Source organism: Populus alba, chromosome 15 (assembly GCF_005239225.2).
Source record: "Populus alba chromosome 15, ASM523922v2, whole genome shotgun sequence".
NCBI lineage: Eukaryota > Viridiplantae > Streptophyta > Magnoliopsida > Malpighiales > Salicaceae > Populus > Populus alba.
This window is the reverse complement of record NC_133298.1, coordinates 4,555,427-4,568,526: the sequence shown is the minus strand read 5'-3', so window position 1 is coordinate 4,568,526 and position 13,100 is coordinate 4,555,427. Positions and strand designations below refer to the sequence as shown.

The 13,100-nt window shown below is 36.1% G+C and overlaps 1 protein-coding gene across 1 annotated transcript; it reads left to right on the top strand.

Moving 5' to 3' along the window:
- Positions 1-6,237: 6,237 nt before the first annotated feature.
- Positions 6,238-10,989, top strand: LOC118056238 (protein IQ-DOMAIN 23). Its single transcript, XM_035068387.2, has 4 exons — positions 6,238-6,760; positions 8,984-9,184; positions 9,845-9,919; positions 10,031-10,989. Exons 1-4 carry the CDS (start codon positions 6,407-6,409, stop codon positions 10,763-10,765), a joined length of 1,365 nt encoding a protein of 454 aa, XP_034924278.1. The 5' UTR covers positions 6,238-6,406; the 3' UTR covers positions 10,766-10,989.
- The last annotated feature ends 2,111 nt before the right edge of the window (positions 10,990-13,100 follow it).

The window sequence follows — 13,100 nt, the reverse complement described above, 5'->3', positions numbered from 1 at the left end:
AGCTTAACACACTGCCATAATTTTCAATTCGTACAGTAACATTGGATGATTGAGGTGAATGACAGAAAATGATAAAGTGATGAGTGACGCCGACGGAAACAAGACACGAAGACGGCAAGCAAAAATAAGTAGTACTTTATTTTGAATACTCTCTCTCGTTGTAGTCTGCCTCTTTTTAGTGGTTTACAACTTGCAAAATAGTGAAATCAGAATCCTAAGTAAAATAAAAGAAACAATGTAAAATCTAAAAAAAGATAAAAATCAGAAAAATAAAAGGAAAATAACAAAATTGATTAAACAGAATCTTTTTGCTGTCCAATTCTCTACGGAATCACCTATGTCATTAGACCTGACAGTGACATTAGCATTCCCTGATTCACCCTAGCTTACTATGACAAATGAATGTCATCAAAGCTCACTTTTCAAAAGAATACAGAGCCAAAATCACAGCTTTTAAGCACATAGAAAAGCAATACAAAGGTAAAATAATACACTCTGAGACAAGGAGGAGGAGACATACCAGTAACAGCAAACTTGGAAGCGCTAAAAGCGCGACACAGGACTCTAGAGTGCACAAAGCTTTTGTACTCTTACCCTCGAAGCCGAACGCCTGAGAAAAGCCTCGTCGCTGAAATGGATGATAGCGGGTGATGGTTTACTGTGATATCCCGCGCTAGGTGTTCTGCATTCCTGGAAACTGTCTCGTTGCTTGTTTAGTTTCCAGTATTTTAGCGATTCAAGAAAGTCCAGGAAGTCAACAAGAAAGTCCTCAAGAAGCCACTAAACAACAACTTATAGCAGATCTCTATAATAGCACAAGCAAGTTTAATCTTGCTCACAGATGACAATATGGAAGGAATAGATGGGATGAATGAGGTACTCCAGTTCTGTAGTCCCGTTGTCCAGAGTGTAATGGGCCTCAAAGCGCAAGAAACCGCAGTACAACGGCTTGTTAAGATCAATTTCAACACCCTCTTCAAACAATCAAACACTTTAATCTAGGCAAATAAGCTTACAAAAGCTAATGGTGATATCCAAGGCGTAGCAAAACTATCCGATGACAATTCAGCAAGTTAAGGCTAAGGAGACATTATTGTTCAGAACAGAGTTACTGGTGCGTAACCAACAAGACAAGTATTATTATTAGAAACAAAAAGCATTATAGTCCCATATGGGATGCAAAACGGAAAATCAAACAACGCTTTGATGAAGTCGCTGGATATTGCAACAGGTGGAACTATAAGATTTGGACAAGACTATGAGAAGGTCATCAGAACTTTGAAGACTTGTATGCCAGATATGGGGATATCAGTGCTGAATCCACTTTACAACAAAGTCCAAAGGTGAAGATGTATTTCATCATGATTGATGCACAGAAGCACAAAAGCAAATAAGACAGCAACAAAGTTTGACAAAAAGGGTTAGCTCAACAACAACCCTAATTTCTAGTTTTATTTTATAAAATAAAGTCCGATATATTGCTTGAGATTTACAAACCACAAACCAACCTTAACTAGGAAAATCATAATCCCTCAAAAAAAAAAGAAAAAATAATAAAAAAAATTCAAAAATCACATGAAATCCTGGAAAATCAAAGAAATGTAATAAAATTAACTCAAACAGCATTTTTAAGGTGTAATTTGAGAGTGTTTTTGGAGGAATAGCACAAGCATGCAAAGTCCATTATAGAACTGAGCCTCGAATTATCTTGAAAAACTTGAGCTCGATTCATCGATTACATAAAAAGTTAAGGATTTTTACTGTTATATTATTAGTTTGGTGTGATATGGTTTTCAATTGATTATAGCAAACTTTCATATAATGTCTAGAAACTTTCCTTTTCTTCTAGCACGGCTACATCAATGATGTTGTGCGGAAAAGTAAGAAGCATGTGCACTCCAAGGGTTGCTGACATTTCGAAAGATCTCCCGTTCAATTGGTGGAAAAACTTGAGAGCCTTTCAAATTGCAGGTTTCAAAGCACAGTTCCTCTTGAACGGTTGGAGTTACACATGCTATTATGGTTTTCAAGTTAAAGAAAACAAGAAGCTTAATGAAATAGACAAAGAGATCACAAAGGCCTCTAAACATACTGAGGAATATGTTGAATGAAAGGCGTGCGAAACTCGGTAGGCAACGGAAAGATTTCCTTCACATTGTAACAGAGGAAATGAAGAAAGATTGTTCATTGTTAACAGTAGTTAAATCTGCATTTTGTGCTTTCATTTATTTCTATTCAGATTTTGCTATATATCAGAAAGAACATAAAACAATTCTAAGAAAATGAGAAGAGAAAGAAATCTGGAATCACTTAGAGTGAATACAGATCAATGGATTTTACACATGAGGTCAAGACCTATAACATTAGCAACAACCTGGAGATTGCTTGCAGAATCACCAGCCTTCTTTCTTCTGCTTGCTCCTGGATACAACAGGGACAAAAACTGCATGCAGAATCAGAGACTTTTATAGCTTTTCCGGAGGATGTTGTCAGGTGTGAGACTTTGTGCTGAATTTGTGAAATTTCAAATGGCAAATTTCCTCCACCATTTGGTCACAAAATGCAGGTAGCTTGACAAGCATAGAAAACCAAATGCTAATCATGTTTGGAGCCAATAGCTAGCTTGGTTCCTACTCTTTCTATTGAAGAATAATATAAATTATATCCTGAAATCTCATCTAAAAACTTAAGCTTTTGGGTTGGGATGGTTCTTTAACATAATATCAAAGTTTTAATGATCAAGCGGTCACGAGTTCAAACCTCATCATCCCCATTTATGTAATAAAAATTAAACATGAGATAATACAGGTATATGCAAGTTTCAAGCCCAAAGAGCTTTCACTTGAAGGAGTGTGTTGAAGCAGTGTTTTAAAACCCGGATCGGACCCGGACCCGGGCGACCGGCGGGTGAAGGCAAAAACCCGCTCGGGAATTGGCCTGGGAAAACCCGGTCGACCCGGGACCCGGTCCACCCGGGTGAGACCCGGTCAATTTTTTTTTACTTTGACTGTCATTAAACGACGTCGTTTTAAGCTTTCTAAAATGACAAAACGCTGAACGGCTGAAGACTGAAGAAGAACGAAGCAAAATCATTAAATCAGTAACCTAATTCCTCTTTGAAGCCTAGTTGAGGAGCTGAGGGGCAGGGGACATCGACGTCTGACCATTGATCGCGAAAAAGGTTTGAATCTCCTTTTTTCACTCTTTGTTTTCTTTATTCTTGGTCGTTTTCTCATTTCTGGCATCAATTTCAATTTCAAAACTCTCAACTGATCTGCTGCCATCGAGCCCAATCGCTGCCATCGATTCATTGTTCGTTGATTCATTCGCAGCCCAGTCACCTTAGGTATGTTTCTGTAGCTCGATTTCTGTCTTTTCTTCTGCCAATCAACTCAATTTTTCTAGCTCGATTTCAACTTCTGCCAAAAAAATAAGAACTCTGTTGTTTGCATGATGAATGCTATTACTAGAAGTTGGATGCATGATCGCGATGAAGGTGAAGATGAACAGGTTCTGCAACCTAAAATTAAACGAAAACATAGTATTCGGCTTCGACCCCGTCACACTGCTGAAAGGCCAGAGGAGAAGTCTAGCAATGATGTGCAACGTGGAGATTCTTGTTTGTTGCCATTCCAAATGAATCATAAATATCAAGCACAGTTGAGGAGCGATACTGAAATGAAAGCATTAGTAGAGCCTAGTGGATTTAAGCACAATTAGATTGATTCTTTTTATATAGTTTTTTTGGGTTGACCCGGGTTAACCCGGGTCAACCCATCTGACCCGTGACCCGATCACTTGACCGGATCAATAATCGGGTCGGGTTTCAAAACTATGTATTGAAGAATAATATAAAATATATCCTGGAATCTCACCTAAAAACTTAAACTTTTGGATTGAGATTGTTTTTTTACACTCTCAGACCTATCTCCATTTATTTTCATTACTGATAACTCGACTTAATCTGCTAATTTATGTGGTATAACACTCAAGGTTAGAGTTTTCTAATGATCTACGCCATCAAAATTTACGAACAGCACTAAGATGCTTTTTTGGGCTAATAGCCACAGATGGAAAGTTGTCAGAATCATATCTATCGATCATAAAACATCCTAGCTATTACATTGCAAAAATCCTCTATGTTCCCCTAGTTCCCATGAGATGTGGTTCAAATCATTTGATAACGCTCTAATTTTGTCTATTAGATTAAATTTCTGATACAAATGTAACCAAGTTTAAATGAAGCCACAAAAACATTAAAATTTAATTGAAAAATAACTTAATCTCTACACATAAAAGATAAATAACTTTGTTTTAATGAATCAAATTGATGCATTTGGATTGATTTCGTTCTATTTTCCCATTAATTTGGTTTGGAACAGCTTGAATAAAAGAATTAGAATTGTGAGTCCCTCTTCAATTTTAATGGTATTCACATGCCAATATAGCATCCATCCAAATAAACAATTTTTTTTTTCCCAGAAGAAGAGCCAATGGACCAAAACTGAAGACTCTTTTAGATTAGCCCAGTACTTGTTTCAGATTGCTCTTGCATGGATTACAGAATGTTCAAGTTCCCAGATCACAATAACCACAAAAAAAAAAAAAAAAGGTATTGCCAAAGGAGAAAAAAACTAGAAATTCATTAGTCACCCATACAAGTTGGGGAAAAAAAAATAAAAAAAAAAACAGTGGAAACTTGAAGCAGGCGGCCCCGTGATGAACGTTCATGGTATGGAAGAAAGGTCAACAAAGTTGAAATGTGTCCACGAAGCATAAGCAAGATTCAAAACTGGAAAAGAAGATTTTCGACGTCGACCATAATTGACTCGAACTCCATCTTAATTCAGTTAGGTGCCGAAGGTGTCTTGTTTTTGGCAATTTAATGCTTGGACCCTTTGCTACCAACCCCACACTCTCATGGAAGATAAACTTTTGCTTCTTTTTTTTTTTTTTTTTTAAAAAAAGGTTATTTTTGAACCTTTGAAGTATAGAAATAGCTGCCATAAGTGATGACCAACAAGCATGGGTCAGATAGTCAAAATAAGTTTGCATGGATTAGAACATGGGTCACCTTTTTAGTTTTATGCCATCACATGAATTCAAAATTCAAAGGACAGCATTAAGAAAATGAGGTCCTTTCTTTTGTTTTACAGGAGGGAAAATAAAGTTCATTATTTTTTATCATCGACTTTAAATGCCATCCCTCCAACGTAAAACAGTAATTAAATGCCATAGTCTTAAGAAACCGTTTGGGAAGCACCGTATTTTTAAAAAATTCAAAATTTATAATTATTTTTACTAAAATTTAATATAATTTGTATGTTTTAAATTATTTTGATATACTGATTTTAAAATTAATTTTTAAAAAATAAAAAAAATAACATTAACATATATTTTAATATGAAAAATTATTTATAAATATAAATATGCGGGGAAAGATCATGCGCCATCCCTCCAATCTAGCAGAATGGGAAAGAAACTTTTGTAATGAAATTTGCACGATGATTCCAGACAATGATTTTTCTTTAATTTTTCTGCATTTTAAAGAAAGCATGTGAGGATTTGAATATAAATGGTAACAAATAATTAACTTAATTAAGCCCACAGTTCTCGAACTTCAAAATGATTTCACCAAGTTTACACCTCAAGAAAAAAATGTGGAAGGAAGATCTCAACAGTAATATCCTTCATTTCTCTCAAAACCCACACACAGAATAATCATTGCACACAGTGATGAATCTAATGACCATCAACTACCATTTAAATCACAGCTAACCATAATTAACTAAATCCTAGAGAGTAATCATCATCCTCCATTTGAAAACTTCATCCTCCATTAAAAAAAAAAAATTGGCAGCAAGGCTAAGACAGTTCGTGCTCATTATTGGCATCTTAAATTAGATTTATTGGATTAGAATTGATGAGGCTAGAGAAGTAACAATATCAAAACTCGGATTAATTTTTTGTAAAAAAATAAAAACAGTGTTTCAAGTGACTAGAATTTATACGAGTTTAATAACTTTATATCAAAATAAAATGATAAAATATATATAATGTAGATAAAAAATCTTATTTCAATTAGCACTCAACAAGAAATTGTCCCTCATGGGCCCATGCATGCCCTACCCTAGTGCCCTCCTCTCAATACCCTTGGCACGTACCCCACAAACTCCATTCAGTCGCGTCTATCTCTTTACCTTCTCTTACACACAATCCAATCTCTCTGACTCTCTTGTCCTAAAAAATCCAAACTACCTCCCATCTCATGTTCTCATTGCATTAGCTAAAAAAACACCATACTTTCAAAAGTGACTGAACTCTCTCTCTTTCTCTCTTCTTGTCTTAAAAATGCTTTCTTTAACCAAAATCTCTCGAAGAACCCATCTTTTCTAAACTATGAAAGATGGGTTTTTTCCGGCGACTTTTTGGTGCCAAGAAGAAGTCTAGATCTTCAAAAACAACACCCTCTTTGTCACAGTCCAAGAAGGTTGATCAAATTTTGTTATCAACTACTCCTTATGATGCTAATAATTTGGATGCTAATAAGCATGCAATAGCTGTGGCAGCTGCTACTGCTGCTGTTGCTGAAGCTGCACTTGCTGCTGCACAAGCGGCTGCTGAGGTTGTTAGATTGACTAGTGGTGGTGCTGGTTGTGGTGGTGCTGGTGGTGGTGGTAATGTTCTTGGTGGCAGTCACCGCCGGTTTGTGGAGGAAGTGTCGGCGGTTAAAATTCAATCTGCCTTTCGTGGTTATTTGGTAAGTGTCCTCTCTTTTCTTTCATGCTCATGAGTTTTTTCATCCACAAATACCCCTTCAATTTGAGGGCCATTGCGTTTGTTTCTTTGTTTGATTTGATCTTTTGGTCATTCATCACGGAGTTTTTTTTTTTTTTTGAGCTCTCCTGATTTAAGAGGAAAATAAATAGACGAAGAAAACGAATTTGAATGGTCAATATTATTATTGTTACTTGGGAATTGGGAATATCTGGGGATGCATGCAGAAAGATTTAATTCTCTTTGATTTTTGCAAAAAAAAAAGAAAATTTGTTTTGAGTAGTATTTCTTTCATTTTGGTCCCTCAAATGATAAAGGTAGAATTTTTGGAACTTGAGTTGTTGAATGCATAGAAATTCAATTTCCAAGATAATAAATTGTGGTGGTAAATTTTTTAATTTTTCAAATTGGAGACTTGGCAATTAAGAAATTAAAACCCGCTTAGCAAAATAATTAAGTTAATAAGCTATAGCTAATTCTTCTTCTTCTTCATCTTCTTCTTCTTCTTCTTCTTCTTCTTCTTCATGGTGTTTAAATTATTAATTACAAAATTCAACTACCTTTTCACTTGGTTTCATTAAGTGATAACAACTATTCCTTCCACAAAAATAATGCAAAGGCTATATCTTTTCTTAGGGTGGTCCAAAACCCAAAAAGAAAACAAAGCAAAAAACAGTTCCTTCTATGGCCAATAACGTGTAACACCGACACTACTGTATTTGCCTATTGGGTCACACCCTCGAGTAATATCACCATCAAACTTTTAGCTATAGCTCAAACAGAATTGATTCTATTCTTTTTTTCAAAAAAATATAATAAAAAAATCTGCCTTTGCCTGTGTCTCATGTCCTCGCACGTGTTTGTGTCATCTTGTGACTTCATGACATGATGAGCATTCTTCCCTGGAACATAATTCCCAGCCTTTTATCTGAATTTATTTTTTTTAATTCCCTTTGGCTCAAATTTTAATGCCCTTGATCATTAAAAAAAAAGAAGAAAATAAGTAGTATTTACTTGTTGATCAGATTGCTTGCTACATTCAGAGTGATTTCTCTGTGTAGGGTCTCTACCTTTTTTCCTTTCTTTTTTGGTGATGGTGCTGGTTGTTATGGCCTTATGGGGTTGAGTGTCAGCTTTTTCATGATTCTACAGTATGTATATATATATATAAAGGGAGCCCACAGAATTATGCCCACAGCTATGAATTGCTTTTTTTTTTTTCAAATTGCTTTCCATTTTTTTTTATGCATACCATCATTCCAGGTTAATTTAATCCTTTAAAAGTTAATTCTTAATTTATCCCAGAAATGTTTTGATGATTGTTGAAATGATGCATATATTAGTTTGAGAAATGGTTTTCATGATGACAGCCGTATTGTGGTGGACGTTTATCAAAATGATGTATCTAGGAATATGAACAAATGGACCATATATGGATGGAATTATATGGATGAGATGTGCAAGTGCTAGGTTCAGGCCAAGTTATCATTGTCAAATGAGCTGGTATTGAAGGAGTAATTAGCACTCCAACTGGGACAGGATTTTTAGTACCAATTTAATTAGGGCCTGCATTCTAAAATTGTTGTAGCTTGAATTTGAAGGTGTTCTTGGATTTTGGAGTCTAGGGCTTGATGTGTTTCTTTGCAAGTTGATATTTTTTTTAAAGGGAAATGTGGCTTTTTGTTCATTTGTCAACTTCAAACTTTAGTTGATTGATGAAAATAATTTTTTGACAGTTAATTTTTCTTATCAAAGTTCACACCACTGTCCCTAAATTTGCAATGATTTTCCAATTTTATCTGCCCAAGAACAACTTTACAGCCAATTTGGTTGAAAGTTTGAGTCCTTCCACTACCATGTTCTATTTTTTTAATTTTGTGTGCTGAAATAATGATTAAGCCCACACCTCCTTTTCAAGAACTCCGTGCCTCTCATATTCTTCTTAAATAGCATGCTTATCTGATCCATTGCATTTAAAATTCCTGGAATTTGGTGCCAAAAGAACTTGATCTTTGAAACATAAATAATTCCATAATGTAACGCTTTTTTTTTATTTTTTTTGTTTATTTTTTCATATTAAAATTTGGTTATGGTTAAGGCATGTAGCAATACAAGTGCTTAATGATTGTTCTGCATTTTGTTTTTCTGACATCCATTTGATTGGTATAGTGGATATTGATTTTTTTTTTTTCTGGTGACAATGAAGGCAAGGAGGGCACTAAGGGCACTAAAAGCATTGGTGAAGCTTCAAGCCTTAGTGAGAGGCCACATTGTGAGAAAGCAAACAGCAGACATGCTTAGGCGTATGCAAACATTAGTGAGGCTGCAGGCTCGAGCCCGTGCTGGTCGCAGTCATGTGTCCGACTCTTGCCATACTACTAGCAAGTCCTCCCATTCTCGTTATGCTGTAAGCATACTTCCTTTTCTGTTTATTTAGTTGTTGGTTTTAAAAAATATCTAACTGTTTGAAATATGCTACGAGTGATTGAGTATGGCACTTCAAATGCTTGCCATGGGCCTGCACAAATGTCTATGCACATCCATGCTTTATTTTTGAAGGACCACATCCACATGGCAACTTACTGGTAAAATATAATCTATCTTTTGTTTATTTAATGAAGAAAAGGTGCATGTGAATGCAAAGAAACCGAGCTTGGAGCATGGTGAAAGTGCTTTCTCCATAAACTTGAAAGGCAATTGGCTTTGCAATTTTTCAAGTTACACTAGTCCCTTAAGAACGGTATATGGTATTCGGATGTGGATTGAGAGACAGCCGTGATGAGCATAAGAGGGCATCTTAGTGATGGCTCTTAAATTATCATCATTTTCCCTTCAAACTTTTTTGTTATCTTATGGAGTGAACAATTTTCCAACTCACTTGTTGCTTGGCATCTCATTGAGCAAACCCATGAGTTGCAGAATTTACAAGGCCAAGACAACTGGTCTCCACCTGATCAAGGCATACCCATATGACTCAACTAGAAAAGATATAAAGCTTTGATATGATTGTTGAAATATGTGCTTTTTTTCTTTTGTGATACCCACCCCTTAACTACATTTACCACAGGTCCCAGCAAGTCCTTCCAAGGATCACCTGTTTCGTGCTTCTAGTACCAAATTTGATGGGCCCTCAATTCTCAAGGTACCGCATGATTGCTTTCATATATTCTTTTGAATGATTATCCCAATGCCTTCAATTTATAGCAATTCACTACGGAACTCTGATTGCATTTTTCCATTTCAATACATGCAGAGATGTGGTTCAAATGCAAACTTCAGGGAGAGCATTGACTTTGACAAAGTAAAATTGGGTTCAAATTGGCTAGAACGTTGGATGGAAGAAAGTTTATGGAATGACCATGGCCGCAATCCACTGAGAAATCGACATGCTGATGACGAGAGGAGTGACAAGATCCTTGAAGTAGACACTTGGAAGCCCCGTGTGAAATCCCAACAAAGTAATAGAACATTTCAGACTTCACAGCATGCTTTGGCTTCAGATCATAACAATCAGAGCTTTATGACATTTGACTCTCCATCAAAAATATCAAAAAAAGCACCAAATCCAATGCCGAGCATCCCTTCAGGAGAAATTTTGTACTCTCTTAAATTACCCCTAGGAAATGATGAAGCAGTTTCAAGGACAGCTGAGAATAGCCCTCGTCTGTTTTCTGCAACATCTAGACCTGGAAGTAGTGGTAGAAAAGGTGGAGACCATTTTACGCCCACAAGGAGTGAGTGCTCTTGGGGCTTCTTTAATGGATACCCTGGTTACCCCAACTACATGTGTAACACAGAATCATCTCGAGCCAAGGTTAGGTCACAAAGTGCCCCAAGGCAGAGGCTCGAGTTTGAGAAATACGGTTCGAGCAGAAGATCTGTTCAAGGGTATTATGATGCAGACATTCGATCAGAAAGGGGTTTTGCTCAAAATACTGAACTTCCTTCTGGCTACTCGAATAGATTAGGAACTTCCAACTTAAGGTGACAACTGTTCATTTTCTTATCTGTTTATCCTTTTCCTTTTCCGGTGTGTGCGCAAATGCTATTGTTGTAATTATTTGATCATGATCTGACAAACTTTGTCCTTACAGAACTGAACTTTTAACATTTTGAGTGTTTCAGATTGATGTAATATCCCAAAATTGTGCGTGTACCTTCTTTTATTCCAACAATGTTCAAGTGTTATTATAGTTTGCTCATATTTTCTCATATTTCTTGTTTCTTCTTGTGTCTAAATATATGATCCAATTTTTCTGCCATGTTGAAACATTATGCAAGAAATGTTTGGTTCCAGCGGCTCAACTATTTTCATTCGAACAAGGATTTTGATGAAGACAGTCGTGACTGCATGTAGCACGGATCCTCGCCGTGAATCAGGACGTATAGAGGGTTAAGATCTGCGACTGTCCTTAGCATAGCCAATATTTGCTTACAAATGCCAAAAAATTCTGCCATGTTAAGCCAACATCAATCACAAAGCTAACGAGTTTAGAAGCAGACAGATAGCAAAATCTGTATCTTTATCTCACTGGATTCACGGAAACTAGATCATTTCACTTGTTTTATCTATATTGGATGGTCCCATTTGATCTGTCAATGGTTGTCTGAAAGGGCTACATATCAAAGTGAAAAGAATGCACTAATGCATCGTGGTTAAAAAGAGCAGCCTCTATATCTTGTTTAGTGCCTATATCAGTCAAATATTAAGCTTTGGATTCCCAGAACATGCCCAAGGAATCATTATGTTGAAGAATGTTGATGATGTGAAATTTTTAATTGTGATGGTGACAGCAGGAACAATTCAGTCAGAGGAATACGACTTGAAACAGCACGTGAGGGTGCAAATTGTCTTTGTTTCATCTCATTTTGTCTTCAATTTCAGATCCTAGAAATTGCAATTTCAGAATTTTTTTTTCTTACTTAGTTTAGAAATCTTAATACTAATTAGATTCTATATTAATCGTATAACTTTCAATAAAGATTTTTTTTCTATAAAGATTAGGATTTAGTTCAAGAACTAGTATAAAAAACAGATTGTCTAACTTATTTTTCAGAACAAATTTGATTCTTTGAAGAATTATTGATATTTAAATTTTATTACATCAGAATTTTCTCTACAATTTAGCTAGTTTATGAAATCCCAATTTCTTTTATATATATATATATATATAGACGCTAGGTCAAATATGGTTTATATATAGGGTGGCGGTATTCACACGCTCTGAAATGTTAATCAAGTATGATCAAGATCTAAGATCATGAATGAAATGAGATTACATGGAGTGAGATTAAATCCTAAGGCAACAATTAAACTTTGAATTTGCTCTTACTATTTCTTGAGAGAATAGTGATTTAGCTTGTCTAATCCAATCTAAATGCCAATCAACTTTGTGTGGTTATGCAATCTCTTTCGGTGAAAAGTAGCAATTGATCTGCTTTGATTGAGCATTATTAAAAACAAACAGCTTTAAGTGAAAAGATATGTTCGATTCATGAATGCATCTGTTCAAACGATAATTACTAGCAGTGCATCTTTAAAACGAGGAAGCAAACGCCATGGACATCACCTTGAAGACAAGCTTCTTATTCAGTCTCCCATCTGCATCACCTTGGACAAGCGTCATAATTTCCTTGACCTCAACTCGAGGTACACTGCATTTCCATGTAAATATATAGGCATTAGATAACACGAAATGATGAGAGGCATTATTATGATAGCAGGTGATGGCAGCTGTGAATCAGCCACAGGATACAAAAGATGGATATCTCTTCCTAAATTGTACTAATGTTAGTGGTAGCCTATTTAAAATGGCAAATGTACTATCATGTAATGAAACAGAGATTAGATGGGCTGGAGAAAGGCTTACAAGGAGCAATCTGTATTAGGATCAAGAACAAACCCTAGATTTACTTCACAAAAGCCTGGAAAAGTAGCATTGACTGTAGCGTTAGGATTATAGGTATTTGACGAGGCCCATTAAGCATTGACATATAGACCTCATGTTATTCCCAGATTCAGCAATCACATTCAAGCTCATCATGGAATCACAACATGGTGAACCTGGAAGCGGGTCTGGTGTACCAAGGGTGATGAACGTGGAGCAAGCCGTGAGGAACCCTGCCACGGTGGTGCAATCCACATCGGCCGCCATTGCCACAGCCCATTATAGCAATAGCACTCCTGTCATTATAGCATGTTATAGACTTGATTTCGACAGCCCTCTTGTATTAGTTCAACAGTTGAGTTTTTTAGTGCAAGATGGGAAATTCATAGTGTCGATTAAGCTGGGTTGGTGTGAAATGAAGAGTGTGTGCTCTGC

Coding starts and splice junctions, on each gene's coding strand:
- LOC118056238 (XM_035068387.2), top strand. CDS start 6,407: ATGGGTTTTTTCCGGCGACTTTTTGGTGCCAAGAAGAAGTCTAGATCT. Junction 6,761..8,983: donor CTGCCTTTCGTGGTTATTTG/GTAAGTGTCCTC, acceptor GTGACAATGAAG/GCAAGGAGGGCACTAAGGGC. Junction 9,185..9,844: donor CCTCCCATTCTCGTTATGCT/GTAAGCATACTT, acceptor CATTTACCACAG/GTCCCAGCAAGTCCTTCCAA.